The 21,904-nt window shown below is 44.7% G+C and overlaps 1 protein-coding gene across 1 annotated transcript in view; it reads right to left on the bottom strand.

The window, feature by feature from the left end:
• LOC311302383 (uncharacterized protein) overlaps nt 1-21,701 on the bottom strand; it is a gene marked incomplete at its 5' end in the record, with an annotated part of 40,573 nt that extends 18,872 nt beyond the window's left edge. The window contains 12 exons of the mRNA XM_084428199.1: nt 2,286-2,446; nt 3,913-4,197; nt 4,622-4,775; nt 5,093-5,279; nt 5,386-5,524; nt 5,635-5,812; nt 5,946-6,053; nt 6,132-6,250; nt 6,385-6,636; nt 7,725-7,916; nt 10,406-11,026; nt 21,413-21,701. Coding sequence (XP_084284325.1) covers nt 2,286-2,446; nt 3,913-4,197; nt 4,622-4,775; nt 5,093-5,279; nt 5,386-5,524; nt 5,635-5,812; nt 5,946-6,053; nt 6,132-6,250; nt 6,385-6,636; nt 7,725-7,916; nt 10,406-11,026; nt 21,413-21,701 — 2,685 coding nt within the window. The remainder of the gene's footprint in view (nt 1-2,285; nt 2,447-3,912; nt 4,198-4,621; nt 4,776-5,092; nt 5,280-5,385; nt 5,525-5,634; nt 5,813-5,945; nt 6,054-6,131; nt 6,251-6,384; nt 6,637-7,724; nt 7,917-10,405; nt 11,027-21,412) is intronic.
• Between the last annotated feature and the right edge of the window lie 203 nt (nt 21,702-21,904).

Below are 21,904 nucleotides of genomic sequence, written 5' to 3'. Positions count from 1 at the left end.
CACTGAAGACTCGACTACCGCCTGAAATGTTGGGGGTCTGCGAGCGAATTGGAGCGAGTAACCTCGCTTTATAATGTTTATGACCCAACTCGACACACCGGGGATGGCTTGCCAGGCCTGCACCCGTGTGGCTAGGGTTTGATACACAGTTTGGGATGGGCCGCCTAACACAAGGGGACCTGATACCCTTACATTGTGATTTGTGCACATACTGAGTGTTGGACTGACTGTACAGGCTTTTGCCTGGGGAAAAGTCAGTGTAACAACTGGGAGGGGGCCGCCTAGCGAAGGGGGACCGTGAACCCGTGTGTTGTGATTGTGAAACATACTCTTTTTGTGCTTTACGTGGGTCGCCGTGAAAAGGCGTTTGTTTGTAGAGGCGCACACAGTGCAGTGGGCCTGTTGACAATAATAAAATCTCCAGCCACCTGAATTAGACAGGGAGCTGTGAGAAGTGTCATGGGATTTTGAGCAGTGACTATCTGTGGCGGCGCACGCTTCATAGCGGGCGCGCTGACTGCAGTGATAGTGTGCGGCATGAGTGGCACGCTTGTAACGGGCCTAATGACTGATTTGAGAACGTTCCCAGCTACCTGTGAGCGGGGGCTGTGGGGGAACATTTATTTCTCACTCTGTTTGAGCTGCTGTGAGAACAGCGATAGTTTGCAGCAGTGCACGGTTTACCGGGCCCCTAGACTGCAGTTATAGCTTTGTTAGAATCGTGATTCAACATGACTAGCTGGCCATTCTTCTTCCAATTGCACTCCTACTGGGTTTAGATGGGGGCGGGGTCAACGTTGAGCCCGATCAACCCCTTTCCCGGACGTTGCCAACGAGGGTGAGTCACGCGGGGGCGGAGCCGACGTGAACTCGTTCGCTTTGGTGAAAAGATTTAGTCCAGCCGAGAGGTGAGAGTCTCAGAATCCACCACTGACAGAGGGGGATTGACAGAGAAAAACTCTTATAATGCTTAGAATGGCAGCTTGTTCTTGCAGTGAGAGAGAACGGTTTCAGCGTGGTTGATTCCAGGCATGAAAACGCGCTGTTGTGTCTGAATCACGGAGAAGGTTCTGCGTGATGAACAGAATGTAAGGGAGCGGTAGCTCTCGTGTCGTAAAGAGAGATAGCCGCGTGCACATCTGACCGCGCGCTTCTTGCGTTGCTGCTGCACGAGAGAGCATTTTCAGAGAAAACGCGCTTCTGTGTGACATGCAAAACAGAGGGCGGGGTAGCTCTCTTGTGTCGTAAAGAGAGCTAGCCGCTCGAAACATCTACCCACGCGCTTCTTCCGTCGAGGCTCGACGAGGGAAGAAACGGGGGGAGCGCGAGAGGCGGTTTGCCGTCCCAAAGGAGAGCTAGCCGCGAGCGCATGACGTAATAAGCCGATCCGCACATCTGACCGCGCGCTTCTTCCGTCGCTGCTCAATGAGGGAAGGAAGCGGGCAAGCGCATGAGAGCATTTTCAGAGAAAACGCGCTTCTGTGTGACGTGCCAAACCGAGGGCGGGGTAGCTCTCTTGTGTCGTAAAGAGAGCTAGCCGCTCGAACATCTACCCACGCGCTTCTTCCGTCGAGGCTCGACGAGGGAAGAAACGGGGGGAGCGCAAGAGGCGGTTTGCCGTCCAAAAGGAGAGCTAGCCGCGAGCGCATGATGTAATAAGCCTCATGCAGATGCATCCACACGTGGCACACATCCGCCGGCAGAGAGTGCATTTTGCGTGGAGAACTCCCAGGCAAGAAATGCAGCTCGCGTGTCCATCGGCCTCGTGCAGCTTACCTCCGCACGTGGCACAAGATGAACCAGGCATATCAGAAACATTAATTGCTAGTAAAAGGATATGTATCGTCGTCGTCGCCGGATAGCCACAGGTGAGACGGCGTCAGGGGAAAACGGCAGAAAGGGCGTAGTCCGCTGAATAGATGCTCGCTCAGGCTGAAGGGCTTGTTCAAACGGCGAAGCTCAGTAAAACAGTCAGAGACATGCAGTTGTCGCTGAAGGAGTGAAATCTGCTATAATGGCGAATGCGGGGCTCTGATATAGACTAAGGCCACGCCCCCTTTGGGAGCTCTGACGTACAATGTTGTTCATTGGTGGCCTGTCTGAGGCGCCCGCGCCATTGGTTTAAGCAGTTGCTGCAGCACAGCCTATGAGCGAGCCACGCTCAATGTGCTAGCTGTGCAGCTGCAAATGCGTTTTAAATAAAAGCTTCAGTAAATCGAGGAAAAGGAGTTTCCCCACTGCGTATAGCTACGCAATACGAAGTGACCGTTCGAAAGGGAACTCACAATGATAATCAGATCTGGTGTGCGCAGTCTGAAGTTGAACTGGGTGGCCAGTATCTGTGTCGTCTCTGAGACCCGTCCAGCGAGTGTAAGCATCAACGCCGCTTGATCAACCAGGTGGTCCTTATAGTCCTCATACCGCAAGGTCCACTCCAAAATCTGGACTACAGATAAAAGAAACCAAGAGAAACAGTGAGTGAATACAAATGCTTTCATAACAAATTTTCATTTGAAATGAATGATCATCCTCATCGTTATGCTTTCCTTCACAGCTGTATGTGAAGTCTAAGATGAAATTGGTCCTATAGGCCTCGGTTAACATGGTTTGCACCAAATTAATACACAACTAGAAAAGGTAAGTTTGTCAAGACAAACGTTGATGTTGGCGTTACAAAGTATTTCCTGAAAGTTAATAAAGTAAAGTCTAAAAATAAAGGGTCTAAATTTGCATTTTAAAGGCGCACTGTGTGATTTTTAGCGGCATCTAGTGGTGAGGTTGCGAATTGCACCCAACAGAAGTTACGGTGGCCGACAGGAAGTGATGTCATCATCTGAGACAGCAGAGAGTCGCCAGTTAAGCAATGAGGTTTCTTTACAAAGATAAATTAAGAAATTAGCTTTACTTAATTATTCAGTAAAACAATATGCTATTGCGAATATTAATGTTACTTGTTCATCATTGTGTCAGTGTTTTATTCACTGACTTTAGCTAGCTTCTTTGCACGAAGGACAACATAGTGACGAAACGCGTTTGTCCGTTTAGGGCCACTGTAGAAACATGTCGGCGCATTTCTCAATGTAAGTGGACCCGTGGTGTATGTAGATAGAAATGGCTCATTCTAAGGTAATAAAAACATAACGGTTCATTATGTAAGGTCTTTATACACCACTGAAAACATAGTTATGTATATGATATTGCATTTCTGTCTACAGATCCTCCTAAATATTACACAATGCACCTTTAAGTCAGAACAGCCTAAAGGATTGTGGCCAGTTTGGAACAAGTTTGTCATCAAACAAACTAAAGCCCCTTTCACACAGCGCGATGATCCCGGCAAATTGCCGGGAAATTGCCAGAAACGCCTTCTGTGTGAACGCAAACACGACCCGGGAATGATGCCGGCATCGATGCCGGGTTGGGGACCTAGTAACATTGCCGTGTTCAGTCCCGGAACGCGCGCTGTGTGAACAAAAGCCGTAATAATGCCGTGTCGTAGTGATGACGCTGAAGCCGGGATCGTTCGCCAGCTGTGAAACGGTACGTAAATGCGCAAGTTTATGATCGAATCAGAGCAAAAGATGCACAAGTGTGGTTTCTCATGAGAAATCGCAGCTCATAAGCAAACTTAAGACACTGCTGAGACATATTACATGTCACGTATGTCACGTGTCTTTACGGGATTTTTACGTGTTGTGTGTGAACGCACTCTCTGATTCCGGAAAATCACTGGCAGTGTGAATGAACCAAAATCAAACGAACCCGGGTCAAATCCCGTGTCACTTTATCCGTGTATTTTCCGGAATCTCTGTGTGAAAGGGGCTTAATTCTTCAAGTAGGCTTCAATAATTCAGTACTCTGATCTATTTTAGACTATCTTTCAAAGTATTTCAACCTTCAATCATATCTCACCCTCATAAGAGTTGAGCTCAATGAGTGTCTGGTTCTTTTTCACCAAGGCCCTGCCGGCTCCGGTGTAGTGCATGGCTGCCACCTGGCTGTAAAGAGTGAGGCTACGAGGATACATGCAATTGTTCTTCAGAATGATGTAAAGCACAGCATCCTGACCAACACATGGTCCATCGCCCTGCATGTTGACCTCAATGATCACATCCTCACTGTAAGACAATGAGTAAATGGACCGTTTTGAGCCATGGCGACAGGCTGTTTCTTCAGCAATTCGTGCCCCATCCGAACCTGATGAATAGATCAAATAATAAATGATTAACTGTAATATGAATATTAAAACGTCTTTATATCCATTAATCACTGAAATCAGATCACAGTGACGGGACTAACCTGTCAGAAAACTAGCAAACTGAAATGTTCTTTGTTTAAAGATGTCTATAAAAATATGATGAAATGCTTGTTTTTATATAATAATATACTTAATTTTATATTTTGTCAGAATACATGGCTACGTTTGAATGGCAGTCAATGGAGAAAGATGCTTTTCCCCACAGAATGGTGTAGTTAGCTCTGCATGCTAACCAGCCAAACCTACTACAGAAACCAAGACATTTGGCTTTAGTGACTAAAGTGTCATTAAGATCCTTTATGTAAGAGCTGCGCCAGCTACAGCATGAATGTGTTTCTGTGACGTACATGTGTAGGTTTTCACCTTCTGGGTGTTTGTAGAGGTGTGTGATATCCACACATTTGTCTGAGCCGACAGCTTTGGTGCTGATGCAGTGACCCACTGCGCTCTTGTCAACCCGAATCACAGCGAAGTTTTCATTAGCTTTACGCTGCCAGTAGACTTTATCGCTGTTCACCTACAACACAGAGACAAACATTCAGTCCACCAGGTTTGTGCATCTGTCCTTTTGCATTCCACTTCAGTTCCTAAACTTAAGCAAGATGCAGAATTGTAAGGCTGTAGAATTAATTTTATTTAATACATTTCATTTTTCAATTATTAATCAAAATGATACATCATACGCACAGAATATGACATTTCCTGAAACATTACATGACATTTATACTTAGAATTGAAATGCTACCTAAAGAAATTTGTACTTGTATGTTTACATGTGGAAATATTACAAGCAACATCACACCCTGGATGATGGAAGGTAAAGCATTAACATACTCCAGCGAAAAGGAAGGATGCATCATGCTGAACCTGTCCACTGCGGATCGCAGCAACAGATGTTGGGCCGCAGCGGAAGAAGCCCTGGCTGGTCATTTGAGGAGTGGAATCAACCACCTGCCAACCTCCAAAACCAGATGGCAGGTCGGGACGAGCCATCCAGGCCTCATTCCACACGTGGAAGTTCCTACATAGAGAGAATAGAATAGAATCAACCAAGAAGGGTATAGAAATTGAAATTAATATGGATGCAGTGTACTTAACAGGAATGTTTTTACGCCATGTGATCTTACCAGACCGAATAACGGTTTAGATGTTCAATCGGCTCAAATTTCTCATCTAAATAAACATCAGTTGTCAATGAAACATCAGTGTCATGAGCAGAATTGAAGTTTGAGACCGGACGAGTGGGAATGCCCAAACATCTCAAAACTGAGGATGGAGAGATTGAGAGAAGAATTAATCCAATACACATAACTACATCAATTCTCCGAGTCACGTTATTGCTCGCTTTTTTCCATCCAATATGTTTGACATCTTACTTGTGTTGGTGACTCCAGCAAAGACCCAACACTGCCCATATTTGACAGGTTTTCCTCCGCTTTTGTGGTATTGTTTCAGGATGGCACTGCTTCCACACCAGGATGAAGGGGAAATTCCATCTGTGTTGGTATTTGACCAACTACCCATCATCACACCATTGTTGTCATTGCCATTAATCTGTCACAATAATAAAATATCAATGTTAAATTGTCATCTGCTCTTTTTTTACGTAAAGATTGTTGTTCTCATTGTCTAATCAGGTTGTTATCCAGACCCAAAAAACTAGTTTGAAAATGTCTGGAAAACTCACTATTGCAGATGCTACTCTGGCCACGTTAACAGGGTCTCCCCATCCTGAACAAAGACCTCCACTATTCTCCAACACAAAGAAACACGCAGCCAAGACTCCTTCATCAAACTAAGAATAACAAGAAATGTAATTAAGAAATGTTTCCATGCACTTTTATATGAATATGAATGAACGTTTGGCTCTTACTTGACCAAAGTTCCATGTCCTGCAGCCAATCTGTTGTTTAGTCCCATAATAGATTCTGCCCATGTCGTTCAGCACATACTCGACTCTCTCCGCCTCTTCATGCAGGTGCACACCGTCATCTGATAAAGAGAAATTCTTCTATATTTAACAGCGCTTTCTAGTTTTTCCCTCATTTTTTGCTCAGCATCAGGCTTCAGATGTGATTTAAAAGCCCACTAAAATAAAAAGAGATTGCAATATCATGTGCACATACCTTTACACCAGGGGTTGAACAGCATGTAAATGTCATTTTCAGGCGTGTCTTGTGAAGTGGCCTTTCCTCCTGGGCTGTTGGTTATGACAGTGAGCTTGTATCGCCCGATAGAAGCTGTTGACTGAGAGTAAACACACAGTTTGATTCGGTTTTGCATTTGTTCAACAATCTTGGCTTCCCAGCAGTCTTCCTTGAATTCCTTCACTAATGGAACCATCACGAGTGTCTCGTTCCATGTTGATGAGATGCTACCTATAAAACATATGACACAAGAAGAGGAAATTATGGTGTGGATATATCCATATATATGGATAGGAGAGAACTGTACAGAGGGTAAGATGTTTTTCCGGCCAATAAAGCACAAGATGCTTTGAGCATCTCAACTCATACTGGAGGACATGATCAACAGGACATTCTTAAATATTGTCGAAAATGTTCAACGTTTCAATGTAACTGTTATTCTGATAGTGTAATTTTGTAATGAATTTCTCTAGTGGTCTCAGACATTTGGGACTTGTTTTGCCTTCTAAACATAATATCCAGATCTGTCATGACAACTCTCAGATTGGCATGGTAATGGATACGGCAATGTTAATGTATTTGGTCCTGGCGGAGTAGATCTGCTACACTGCTGCTACCGAAACTTGCTACTGCCAATACATTCAGATCTATACAGGTGGAGCTGGGGAAGGTGTAGGGTTTCTGAAAGCGGGCTGCAGACTGCTAACAGCAAACACTACCCAGCAAGCAATAGCCGTCATTTCACCGTCTAGGTATACAGACCCGATGTAGTCCGGCTATGAGTAACCCACTGCTAGCCAAAATAACCTTGAATTTGGTTACATGTCGTTTTTGCCAAAATAACTTGCGAGATGTATTCCATCATGTAAGCAAAGTAAACAGTGATTACAAGGTGTTTGGTTTTATTTCTTCACTCATTTCATTTCTTTGTTATCTAATTGATGACTAGTCGATTCTTGGGCTATGGTTTAGACGTCTATTAAATCTTCACTGACAGCCCTAATTTTTCTTGTTTTAGCCTAGACTTCTGGGCTGTGTTTGGATGGCTATTAGACATCTTTTAAACGCAAAATTGCTTACTGGGTACCGAATTTGAATGTTGAGCCACAGCTCATTGCCCACTGTTACAACAGCAACCAATCAGTTGCGCTTTGGATGATGATGTGATCGCTACCAAATTAAGTTAAGGACCTATCACCCTGCGCCATCTACAATTTCATGACAGAACTTGGTTTTTAGTCATTTTCTTTATGGTGTCAGAAGGGTGTTCATCTGGCTGGGTATTCTGACAGCATCTGACCAAAAAGGCTTTAACTGACATAGTCTCAGCTCCAGGTGAAGTTGTTCACAGTTTGGATTAAAGGGACGGGACAGCTCAATCCACATCTCAAAACATTGTCCTCTACGGATGATGAGGTGATCGCTGAGATAACGATCCGTGTGATGCTCTCGTCGATTTTGTCCTGTCCTGGATTTGATGAGGTCAACAGAGCACACATGCAATGGCAGATCTGAGGAATAGAAAACAGTTAATGAATAGAGTAGGGCAGTCAGTTCGTTAGAATTTTTAATCAAATTCATGCTGCATACAATTGGCTGATGTAGACGTTATGCTTAAGCACATCTTACATCATGCATTACATCCCAAAGACTTCTTACCATTCACCACATGCTCCACATGTGTCCAAGAGTCTGTGCAATAATTCGTAATTCTGGTCTTGACATGCTCCTTGTCATAAGATTTTTGACATGATTTGAAGTGATTGCAACAGCAATGCTCACAAACGGACACGCTGTCCTCCTCTGTACACTTTTCTGACTCCAGTATAACGGATTTGAATGACCTTTTACAAGAATGCATGATTAGATCATCATCAGTGGTCCATCAAACTCACATAATGAACCATTTGAAAGAAGGTTGTTGAGATTGGGCTTTCAACTCCTTACAAGTCTTCATGGCTTTCTCAACTTCTTTAACTCTTAAACGGATTTTAGCAACAAACACTAAATAAGGATCCACATCTTTCTTTTTTTTTGTTAATCCTGCCAGGATTTTTTTTTTTTTTTTGCCTTTATAGCTTTACCAACTCAGTGACTTTTTACATATACAGATAAATGCACAGATTACCTCTTCACATAATCAGAGAACAAATATAAACAGTCTGCTAAAGACGTTCCTGGGCTTCACTTGACCAAATTTTTAGCAATATGGAAATAAAATTAGATCACAAGAGCATAAAACAATATTTAAGTTCATTACTTACATTGTTGTAGTTCTTCTTAATGTGTTTGAAGAGTGTGTTATCTGAAAGAATTAATAAAATGAATGTGAAGCAAATCTCTTCTTTTGTTCAACTGTTTCTCTCCAGATCAGCCCAGTATATATTCAAACCTCTATCTCCACCCCATCCACAGCTCAGAGCTGAAGAGTGTCAAGAATGAAGAGAGAGTTTAGTGCTTAGGATGAGTCTCACAAGTTAATTGTAACAGCTTATTTCAATACTGCATCAGCGCAAATTTTCATTGCCAAACCATCAAGGTATTAAAGATGGAATGTGTTGCAAATGGCTCCAGTGAATGATTTAAGCCTCTGGAAAAAGAAAAAGACATTCATCAACATGGCCAACAGAATGTCTCATTGACACAGTAATTCCTCGCTTAACTATAGACACACCAAATTCCACATTGTTTGCCCATATCAGTAATATTATCACAAACATCTCAAATTTGCTATGCCACTGTTAGCATAAATTATTATTATTATTTGTATATAATGTATATAATGTAATATATGGCCAAATACGTAAAATCCACTTTAAACAAGATCTTGACCAAAAATTGATGCACCTCTTAATGGAAATAACATCACAACATTTATTTCCATCAAGCTGTGCATCAATTTCTGGTCAAGATCTTGTATTGTCAATGCAAGAGTCCAGCACTCTGTAAAGTCTCCTCCAGCACATCCCAAAGACTTTCAATGAATTTAAGCTCTGGACTCAGAGTCGTCAGTTCATGTGTGAAAATGATTCTTCATCCTCCTCACAACCATTCTTTCACAATTTGATCCTGATGAGTCTTTACATGGTCATCCTGGAATATGGCCATGATGTGTTTTTCTACATGGTTGTTTAAGAAATGAAAAGCTACACACTCCATCAATTAGGGTTAGAAGAACTGTTCCCAAACATATAACATGATAGAAACATAATAATCACTGCAATAATGATCCAGTTATAGACTCTTAAAGTCCCCCTGTGGTGAAAAATCAAGCTTTTAATGTTGTTTATATGTCTATGTGGTGTTTTTAATATACTTTAAGACAAGCCATGTGTAAATTCGTAAGTCGACACCATTGCTGAGTATTTTCTCCTTAAAACTGCAGTGAACCAAAGACAGTCTCAAAAACATAGTTTGAAATCGCTGGTGATTCTGACATCACAAACTACTTTGTAACCAATCAGGTCAACGTGTGATCGTCAACGAGTGGATCTCTGAGCTGCTGTGAGTAAGTGGAGGCGGGGCTCATTTGCATATTCATAGAACCGCCAGAACCGCATATACTAAATGAAGCAAGGGTGTAGAGTTACATTCAAGATATTTTAAGGCATAAAGAAAAATAAAACATTTTCAAGGAAAAAACGTTTAAAGATGTAATTTTGGTGATCAAAGATGAGTTTTAAGGGATAAAATGATTGACTACAGGGGGACTTTAAGCATTTGCCTATTTAAATCCAAACAGCGACTTTTTTTTATTTTGTCGGGCAGTGGTGCAGAAATGATACAATTTTTAACTACTTTTTTAAACTACATTAAAAATAATGCATTAACACATTTTTATTTTAACATCTTTATTTCCCATTCATTTCTTTGTACTTTTATCAGTTACAGAAAATAATCAAGCAAAACAATAACTTTCTGCTACATTTTTGACTGTAAACTAAGGACAGCAGTCATCACAATCCAACATACAGTAATCACATCATGTTGTCGATTGCACTGGCATGAGTCGGCTTGCAGCACGGCCCTTCTGAATCCAGTTTGACGACTGGAAAGCGCCCAATCATCTTGTTTCCACATGACTGAATGCCTTTGCAGTCACTGCTAACATTCTCTACGTCTTGATCATGGCATGACATCAGAGTGTTGCGCTCACAAACCGGCTTGCAGAAAGCCTCTTTTGAATCTCCCAAATGGATGACTTGAAAACGCCCGATCATCTTTCTTCCACATGGTGGCAAGTCTTTGCAGTCAACTTTAATATTCTCGCAGGCAACTTGCTTATAATCACAGTCAAAGCATGGTGGGATGTAGTTGCAGGGGTTACTGCAAGGATTGTTGCATGCCACTTTCTTGCAGTCGTCCTTAAAACCATAATCACAGCATGATGGGACACAGTTGCAGAATTTAGTGCAAGGTTTAACACAGCATGCCACTTTCTTGCTGTTGCTCTTACAACCACATTCACAGCATGATAGGACGAGGTTGTAAGAACAACTGCAAGGGTTTTTGCAAACCGGCACACAGCATGGCGCTTTCTTGCAATCGTCCAGCGTAGTGACTGCAAAGCGTCCTACCGGGCAACAATTGATGATGGACTTTTCACAAGACATAGTGTGACCTGCAACAAACAAACAAACAAAAAGAGTGTGAGAGAAAGAGATTGGGAGAGAATAAATGGCAAGACAAAAATGTCTTTTAGTAGCTATTCAAAAACAGGTTAGCCCTTGTCATTGGATAAAGCATGTTTCTTAGATCTTGCCTTATTAAATATTCATGCACTTATAGTCATAAGGTTTCTGAAAAATTCAACTGTCTGTCAGACACAGTTCAAAATGTCTAACAGCGACAGCAAATGTTTTTAGAAGTTTTTTAGAAATTCAAATAAATGGATGAGAAATGCTTCTCCCCAACATCTACAAGGTCATTCTCTGAAATCTGCATGCCCGTTTTCTGAAAGCACCAGAATCTGAGTTAAAAACTCACGTTTTCAGTCGTTTTTCTTGATTGTGTTGAAAGGCTCTTGTCTGGCTTCTCTCGCTCTGATGTTTCTGTCCTCTGCAGCCCGGTATATATTCACCTCTTCATCTCCACCTCATCCACAGCTCAGAGCTGAAGAGTGTGAAGAATTTCTCCATCTCGTGAGAGGGACAGTTTAGTGTTTAGGATGAGTCTCACTTATTTAACTTAAATACAGCTCCAGTGCAATCTTCACATTATTACATAAGCAAATTGTGTTAATTAAGTAATGATGGGGAGGGAGGTTGAATGAGAAGTAATGAGAGTATAACACAATGCCATTCGTTGTTATCTAGACTAAAATGAAATGTCATTATAAATGAATGAGAATTTTTAAGCATTTGTCTGTTACAGTACGTCCTTGCCATACCATAGTCTCTATAGTTTATAACATAAATTTGAAATATATACCGTAAACAAACCAAAATAATGATCATTTGTTCTAATAAACCTTTTACATAATCTTAGATATTTGTAGTCTCATCTAAAAGCCACAGTGCAGAACATAATTGTGTAATTATTGTATTGTAATATTATGTTTTTATATAATTATGCAGCTATAAAAAAGTCAGCTATCAGTCTTTACTGACTCAAGCCTGCAGTTTGTGGACTAGTCATGTGGACCCCTCCTTGAACTGCCACCTTACCGTGGTGGAGGGGTTTGAGTACCCGAACGACCCTAGGAGCTATGTTGTCTGGGGCTATATGCCCCTGGTAGGGTCTCCCAAGGCAAACAGGTCCTAGTTGACGGGTCAGACTAAGAGCGGTTCAAAAACCCTTATGATGCCTATAAATTCGAGGACCGTGACGTCGCCCGACATGGCGCAGCCGAGGCCCCACCCTGGAGCCAGGCATGGGGTTGGGGCTCGTATGCGAGCGCCTGGTGGTCGGGCCTCCCCCCATGGGGTCCGGCCGGGCTCAGCCCGAAGGAGCGACGTGGGGCCACCCTCCCGTGGACCCACCACCTGCAGGAGGGACCGTAAGGGGCCGGTGCTAAGTGGATCGGGCGGCAGTCGAAGGCGGGGGCCTAGACAACCCGATCCCTGGATGCGGAATCTAGCTCTAGGGACATGGAATGTCACCTCTCTGGCGGGGAAGGAGCCTGAGATTGTGCGTGAGGTTCAGAGATTCCGACTAGAGATAGTTGGGATCACCTCTACGCACAGCTTGGGCTCTGGAACCACACTCCTCGAGAGAGGATGGACTCTTCACCACTCTGGAGTTGCCCATGGTGAGAGGCGGCGGGCTGGTGTGGGTTTGCTTATAGCCCCCCAGCTCAGCCGCCATGTGTTGGAGTTCACCCCGGTGAACGAGAGGGTCGCTTCCCTGCGCCTTCAGGTCAGGGATAGGTCTCTCACTGTCGTTTGTGCCTACGGGCCAAACGGCAGTGCAGAGTACCCGGCCTTCTTGGAGTCTCCGACTGGGGACTCCGTCGCACTACTGGGGGACTTCAGTGCCCACGTGGGCAGCGACAGTGACACCTGGAGGGTGTGGTTGGGAGGAACGGCCCCCCTGATCTGAACCCGAGTGGTGTTCTGTTATTGGACTTCTGTGCTAGTTACAGCTTGTCCATAACGAACACCATGTTCAAGCATAAGGGTGTCCATCAGTGCACATGGCACCAGGACACCCTAGGCCGGAGGTCGATGATCGACTTTGTGGTTGTTTCATCTGACCTCCGGCCGTATGTCTTGGACACTCAGGTGAAGAGAGGGGCGGAGCTGTCAACTGATCACCACCTGGTGGTGAGTTGGATCCGATGGCGGGGGAGGAAGCTGGACAGACTCGGCAGACCCAAACGTACTGTGAGGGTCTGTTGGGAACGTTTGGCCGAATCCCCTGTCAGAGAAATCTCAACTCCCACCTCCAACAGAGCTTCGACCAGATCCCGAGGGAGTCTGGAGATACTGAGTCCGAGTGGACCATGTTCTCCACCTCCATTGTCAACGCGGCCACTCGGAGCTGTGGCCGTAAGGTCTCCGTTGCCTCTCGAGGCGGCAATCCCCGAACCTGGTGGTGGACACCGGAAGTAAGGGATGCCGTCAAGCTGAAGAAGGAGTCCTATCGGGCCTGGCTGGCTTGTGGGACTCCTGAGGCAGCTGACGGGTACCGACGGGCCAAGCGGACTGCAGCCCGGGTGGTTGTGGAGGCAAAAACTCGGGCCTGGGAGGAGTTCGGTGAGGCCATGGAGAAGGACTATCGGTCGGCCTCGAAGAGATTCTGGCAAACCGTCCGGCGCCTCAGGAGGGGGAAGCAGTGCCTTACCAACGCTGTTTACAGTGGTGACCTCGACTGGGGATATCACCGGACGGTGGAAGGAATATTTCGAGGATCTCCTCAATCCCGCCATCACGTCTTCCATTGAGGAAGCAGAGGCTGAGGGCTCGGAGGCGGACTCGTCCATCACCCAAGCTGAAGTCACAGAGGTAGTCAAGAAACTCCTCGGTGCCAAGGCACCGGGGGTGGATGAGATCCGCCCTGAGTACCTCAAGTCTCTGGATGTTGTGGGGCTGTCTTGGCTGACACGCCTCTGCAGCATCGCGTGGCGGTCGGGGACAGTACCTTTGGCCTGGCAGACTGGGGTGGTGGTCCCTCTTTTTAAGAAGGGGGACCGGAGGGTGTGCTCCAACTATAGGGGGATCACACTTCTCAGCCTCCCCAGGAAAGTCTATGCCAGGGTACTGGAGAGGAGAATCCGGCCTATAGTAGAACCTCGGATTCAGGAGGAACAGTGTGGTTTTCGTCCCGGTCGTGGAACACTGGACCAGCTCTATACCCTCTACAGGGTGCTGGAGGGTTCATGGGAGTTTGCCCAACCAATCCACATGTGCTTTGTGGATTTGGAGAAGGCATTCGACTGTGTCCCTCGCGGCATCTTGTGGAGGGTGCTGTGGGAGTATGGGGTTCGGGGCCCTTTGCCAAGGGCTATCCGGTCCCTGTACGACCGGAGCAGGAGCTTGGTTCGCATTGCCGGCAGTAAGTCAGACTTGTTCCCGGTGCATGTTGGACTCCGGCAGGGCTGCCCTTTGTTGCCGGTTCTGTTCATAATTTTTATGGACAGAATTTCTAGGCGCAGCCAGGGGCCGGAGGGGTCAGGTTTAGGGACCACACGATTTCATCTCTGCTCTTTGCGGATGATGTTGTCGTGCTGGCCCCATCAGACCAGGACCTTCAGCATGCACTGGGACGGTTTGCAGCCGAGTGTGAAGCGGCTGGGATGAGAATCAGCACCTCCAAATCCGAGGCCATGGTTCTCAGTCGGAAAAGGGTGGTTTGCCCGCTTCAGGTTGGTGGAGAGTTCCTGCCTCAAGTGGAGGAGTTCAAGTATCTTGGGGTCTTGTTCACGAGTGAGGGAAGGATGGAACGGGAGATTGACAGACGGTTCGGTGCAGCTTCTGCAGTAATGCGGTCGCTTTACCGGTCTGTCGTGGTGAAGAAGGAGATGAGCCGCAAGGCGAAGCTCTCGATTTACCGGTCAATCTACGTTCCTACTCTCACCTATGGTCATGAGCTGTGGGTCATGGCCGAAAGGACAAGATCCCGGATACAGGCGGCCGAAATGAGCTTTCTCCGCAGGGTGCCTGGGCGATCCCTTAGAGATAGGGTGAGAAGCTCGGTCACTCGGGAGGAGCTCAGAGTAGAGCCGCTGCTCCTCCACATCGAGAGGGGTCAGCTGAGGTGGCTTGGGCATCTTTTCCGGATGCCTCCTGTACGCCTTCCCGGGAAGGTGTTCCGGGCATGTCCCACCGGGAGGAGACCCGGCTGGAGGGACTATGTCTCCCGGCTGGCCTGGGAACGCCTCGGTGTCCCCCCGGAAGAGCTGGAGGAAGTGTCTAGGGAGAGGGAAGTCTGGGCATCCCTGCTTAGACTTCTGCCCGGCCCCGGATAAGCGGAAGAAGATGGATGGATGGATGGATAAATAAGTCAGCTTTACTGACTCAAGCCTGCAGTTTGTGGACTAGTCATGCTTATAATCATACAAGATGCTTAATTCTACCATCCATCAGTTTTGAGTGTGTGTGTGTGTACAGACCCTTTCCAAAAAATTAGAATATCATGGAAAAGTTTTTTTTTATTTCCATAATTCCATTCAAAACATTAAACTTCCATAGATTATAGATTCAGGGCCCACAACTTAAACGATTTCAAGTATTTAGTTGTTTATTTGTACATAATTTGGGCTTCCAGCTCAAAATCCTAGAAAACAGGATTTCAAAAAATTAGAAAATTACATGAAATCACACAGTAATTACACAGTAATTCCATGGTCATTGAACCAGGTTTTGGTTCTTTTGGCAGTGTGGGCAGGTGCAAATCCTGCTGGAAAATGAAGTCAGCATCTCCATAAAGCTTGTCTGCTGAAGGAAGCATGAAGTGCTCTGAAAATGTCCTGGTAGACGGCTGCGTTGAGTGGACAGCACAGTGGACCAACACCAGCCGATGACCAACACAGACTGTGGAAACTTCACACTGGACTTCAAGCATCTTGGATTGTGTGCCTCTCCATTCTTCCTCCAGACTCTGGGACCTTGGTTTCCAAACGAGATGCAAAATTTGCTCTCATCAGAAAAGAGGACTTTGGTCCACTGTGCTTTATTAAATCCAGAGTCAACGCAGCCGTCTACCAGGACATTTTCAGAGCACTTCATGCTTCCTTCATTTTCCAGCAGGATTTGCACCTGCCCACACTGCCAAAAGAACCAAAACCTGGTTCAATGACCATGGTATCACTGTGTAATGACTGTGTGATTTCATGTAATATTCTAATTTTTTGAAATCCTGTTTTCTTGGGTTTTATGAACTGGAAGCCCAAATTATGTACAAATAAACAACTAAATACTTGAAATCATTTAAGTTGTGGGCCCTGAATCTATAATCTATGGAAGTTTAACGTTTTGAATGGAATTATGGAAATAAATAAACTTTTCCATGATATTCAAATTTTTTGGAAAGGGTCTGTATGTTACGTTTTGTAATAGGCCCTACATCTATTTCATGCACTGGGCCATCCGGGACACTATTAGATTAGATTAGATTAGATTAGATTCAACTTTATTGTCATTACACAAGTACAGGTACAAGGCAACGAAATGCAGTTTAGGTCTAACCAGAAGTGCAATAGCAGCAAGTGCAGGATATACAGTGGTTCCATAAGTGCAGAACATGGATATGTACTGAATAAATATAGAGTTGAATACTATTATAAACAAAAATTTACAGATAGATTGTCCTATGAATATAATATACAGATAACTATTACTGTGAACAGAGTTTACAGCTAGATATGTACTGAATATAATAATATACAGATGGCTATTACTATAAACAGAATGTTTACAGATAGATATGTACTGAATATAATATACAGATGGCTGTTACTATAAACAGAATTTTACAGATAGATATGTACTATGAATATATATACAGATGGCTGTTACTATAAACAGAATGTGAGCATAATATACAGATGGCTATTACTATAAACAGAATTTAACAAATAGATATATGTATAAGTTAGGCTAATGAGCAGTATAACAATGGATTTAAAGTAGTGCAAATAAAGTTTGGACAGAAGCTATCCGAGTGAAAGTGCAGTGGAAAGTAATTGCATATTACAGTTAAGGTACAATATTGCAATGTATATATAAACAGTCGGTACTGTAAATAAACAGTCGGCAGTGCAAATTGAGCATATTCCAGTCAAGGTAGTAGTGCAAGATGCATATGTAAACAGTTGTTACTGTAATAACAGTCAGCAGTGCAAATGAACATTATAGTATTGCAATAACAAAATGGAGGCAGGTGTGAGGAGGGAGAGGAGAGTCAATCAGTATATGAGGGGAGTGGGATCAATGAGGGTTAGAGTTTAATAAAGAGACAGCTCTGGGGAAAAAACTGTTCTTTAGTCTGCTGGTCCTGGTCCGGAGGCACCTGAAACGCCTGCCGGAGGGCAGGAGAGAAAACAGTCTGTGGGCTGGGTGAGAGGAGTCCTTAAGGATGCTGCGAGCTCGATGCAGACAGCGTTTCCTCTGGATGTGCTCGATGGCAGGTAGTGGAGTCCCAGTGATGCGCTGGGCGGTTTTCACCACCCGCTGCAGTGCCTTGCGCTCTGCAACAGAACAGCTCCCATACCACACTGTAGCACAGTTGGTCAGGATGCTTTCTATTGCACAGCGATAGAAGTTCACCAGGATAGTGGAGGAAAGCTGATTCTTCCTCAGTGTCCTCAGGAAGAAAAGGCGCTGGTGAGCCTTCTTGACCAGGCTGGAGGTGTTGGTTGTCCAGGTCATGTCCGCCGAGATGTGGATCCCCAGGAACTTGAAACTGGAGACACGCTCAACAGCCATTTCATTGATGTGGATGGTGTCGTGTGTGCCTCTTGACACTTTCCTGAAGTCCACGATGAGCTCCTTCGTTTTGGTGGTGTTGAGGAGCTGGTTATTTTCGGTGCACCATGTGGCCAGGTGCTTGATCTCCTCCCTATAGGCAGTCTCATCGTTGTTGCTGATGAGACCAATCACCGTAGTGTCGTCCGCAAACTTGACGATGGAATTAGATCCGTACACAGGCTTGCAGTCGGAGGTGAAGAGGGAGTAGAGGAACGGGCTTAGCACACAGCCCTGTGGTACACCAGTGTTGAGTGTGATGGATGTGGAGCAGTTGGAGCCTGATCGAACATTCTGGGGTCTGTTGGTCAAGAAGTCCAAAATCCAGTTGCACATGGAGGTGTTGAAGCCCAGGTCTCCAAGTTTGGCTATTAACTTAGTTGGGATGACAGTGTTGAATGCTGAGCTGAAGTCAACAAACAGCATGCGTGCATAAGTGTTCTTATTGTCCAGATGTGTGAGCACAGAGTGCAGTGCCATGGAGACTGCATCCTCTGTGCTCCTATTGCTACGGTAGGCAAACTGGTGTGAGTCCAATGTGGATGGTAGAGAGTCTTTTAGGTGTGCCAGGACCAGCCGCTCAAAGCACTTCATTACGATGGGTGTGAGTGCTACAGGGCGGTAGTCATTAAGGCACTTCGGGCTGGAGTGTTTTGGCACTGGCACAATGGAAGTGCATTTAAAGCATGTTGGTACAGCTGCTTGGGCAAGAGACAGGTTGAAAATGTCTGTAAAAACCCCAGCGAGCTGCTCCGCACATGCCCTGAGTACGCGTCCAGGGATGTTGTCTGGTCCAGCAGCCTTGTGCGCGCTGATCCTGCTCAGTGCATTGCAGACATCTGTGGAGGAGAGTGTGATCGGTGGGTGGTCAGCTGAGGATTTGAGCTTGGTGGCAGTTTCTCTGTTGTCTCTTTCAAAGCGAGCATAAAAGTCATTTAGCTCGTTCAGGAAGTTGACATCAGTGGCTGCGGGGGTGGAGTGAGAGGGTTTGTAGTCACTGATGGCCTGAATGCCCTGCCACATGCGCCGAGGGTCAGCGTTGGAAAAGTGTCCCTCTATCTTAAGCTTGTAGCAGTGCTTGGCCTCTTTGATGCCCCTTTTCAGATTTGCTCTGGATGTGCTATAGGCTTGTGCATCTCCTGATCTGAAGGCAGTATTGCGTGTCTTCAATAGGAGTCGCACTTCCCTGTTCATCCATGGCTTCTGATTTGGGTATGTGGTGATCTGCTTCTGGGTTGTAACACTGTCAATGGTGGTATTAATATAATCCAGTACAGAGGAGGTGTAGCAGTCAATGTCCGTGTGAGAGCCACTGGTGGCTTGAGAAGCAAACATACTCCAGTCTGTGTGTAGAAACCTTTCCTGGAGTGAGAAATCTGCCCCCGCAGGCCACACCTTGATGGTCTTCACTGATGGCTTCACGCGATTGATCAGAGGTGCATATTTGGGGGTGAGGAACAAAGAAAGGTGATCTGACTGTCCCAAGTGGGGGAGGGGTGTCGCGACGTAAGCTTCAGCCATGTTTGTGTAAACATGGTCTAAGGTTTTGTTTCCTCTGGTGTGACAGGAAACATGCTGGTGAAATTTCGGTAGCACTGACTTTAAGTTTGAATGATTAAAATCACCCGCAACAATAAACGCAGCTTCCGGGTGAACGGTCTGTTGTTTACTGATGGCTGCGTGAAGTTCTTTCATAGCAAACTTGGCATCAGCATCCGGGGGAATATAGGCTGCAGTTATAATAGTGGAAGTGAACTCCCGCGGTAGATAAAACGGTCTACATTTAACCATGAGAAACTCAAGGTTAGCTGAACAATGTCTCTCAACAATAGCAGAGTTTGTGCACCAAGCTTTGTTAATGTAAATGCACAATCCACCACCTCTGGTCTTACCGGAGCCATCTAATGTTCTATCCGCCCGGAATGTATGGCGTCCCGCTAGCTCAATAGCGTTGTCCGGTATTCCGCTGCTAGCATGCTAGCCAGGGTTCAAAGCGTCAAATGCGAGAAAAAATCAGCGTTGAAATGGCACTTTTTTATGGATTTTGACAATGCATGGTGGTGACAATGTGATATGGCTTAGTGCGTTCATCAAATCGCAGTGGTTGTGATGTAAGTATATAAATATATAGTCTGACGTGTTGCATGTTCTGTAAAACAATATAAAATAAGATAAAAATAATGTCAATAATAATAATAATAACAATTCTATTAATACTTTTTATAACATATTGTATTAATATAAATGTATATTATCATTTATATTATAAAATACTCGATTTTCAAATTTTACAGTACAATAGTATATATTATTGCAATATAGGATATATCTTTTTTTAATTAGATTTTTTTTAAAATGGGGAGGGAGAGGTGGTCAAGTTTTCCTTCTTTTTTTTAGCTGATCACATGCCTGTCGGTGTTCCCTAAATTGAGTGTCGAATAACGAATTTTCCTCTGTGGAGAACGATGCTATGTGAAAGGAACAATGTTTTGATATTTTTTCATATTGAATATGATTGCAGGGTCTGTTTACAGTGTATTCAGGGTAGTAGGCCTATTCATGTTTCTCTAATATTGTGGTTGTTAAGGGGGTGTTATAAAATATTCAACTAACACAATTAACCCAGCCAACACTGTCTCCTCTCCACCAGTAAGCTGGTGTGTGGTGGGCGTTCTGGCGCAATATGGCTGCCGTCGCATCATCCAGGTGGATGCTGCACATTGGTGGTGGTTGAGGAGATTCCTCCTCCTATGTAAAGCGCTTTGAGTGCTGAGAAAAGCGCTATATAAATGTAATGAATTATTATTAATTATTAACACTGTATGTGGAGCCCACATGGGTATGAAATGGGCTGAAAAATGGGCCCCATATATAATTATGAATATAATGACCATATAGAAGGCCCCAAGTTAATTGCCCAGATGGACTTCACACAGGATTGCACCTGCTAGGTGGGACTCAAGTGGGCAACATGCACAAGACCCATCTCGGTCCCAGCTTTAACCCAGCCAGCATTTTGAAATGGGCTGAAAAAAAACACATTGGTTATAGACTTCAAATGGGCTCTATATGGGATTGTCCGCGGGTTCCATAATGGCTCCATGTTAATTGCCCAGATGGATTTCATTCAGGACTGCACTTACAAGGTGGGACCCAAGTGGACAACGTGCACAAGACCCATCTCGGTCCCAAGACAAAAACAGCATATGCAGATTCTTTTTTTTTTCTTTTTTCCCCCAATGTGAAAATATACCACATTCTGTTCTGATCTCTATATATGAGTTCAGTAACACAAGTGCATGTTTAGAACTATAAGAATAATCCATCCACACGTGCATATTCTTTTTAAAGTTTTTATTTGTCATTTCTTTGTATTTTTAGCCACATTTTTCCAGTTTCATTAAACATCAATTTAACAATAACATTTCCTTTATTCTTCCAAACAGAAGAACCCGAGGACTGAAACATCACAGTCCAACATAATCACAGCTTTCTGTCAGTTATTGTCAGTTGATCACAAGTCGGATTGCAGCTCACGCCCTTCCACTTATTGACTGGGAATGAGACGGACACTTCATTTCCACATGGTCTCCTGCCTTCACCCTGGATGAGCGTCTGGACTCCATGATCATGGCATGACGTCAGGTCGCTGCAGGGGTTGTGCTGACAAACTGGCTTGAAGCAGCCGTTCACCTGCTGTCCACACACTCCACTGCACTTCCAGTCATCCTGGAGGACCACAGCCTTACGACCACAGCTCGTCTCACAGCTGCAAGAGTTCCTGCCAACAGCAGCGCAGCTCTTCACTTCACTGCAGTCGGCCTGGAGTTTAGCGGCTGGGAAACAGCCCACCTGGCAACAGTTGTTGATGTCTGACTGATCACAAGACATGGTGTGAGCTGAAACCATTGAGAGGAGAGATTGATGAATAGCAAGAAAACATGCAATCAGCTTTTTGAATGGCATGATTATCTAAGTTGAATACTTACATGTTTTGAGTCTTTTTTCCTGAATGTATTTGAATAATGACCTGTGTCTCTGTGTTTTCAGTCTCACTGGAAGCAACTCACTGTTGTTTTTCTCTCACAAACGAC

Source organism: Rutilus rutilus (assembly GCF_951802725.1).
Source record: "Rutilus rutilus genome assembly, chromosome: 13".
Taxonomy (NCBI): Eukaryota; Metazoa; Chordata; class Actinopteri; order Cypriniformes; family Leuciscidae; genus Rutilus; species Rutilus rutilus.
This window is presented reverse-complemented; position numbering and strand designations above follow the sequence as displayed.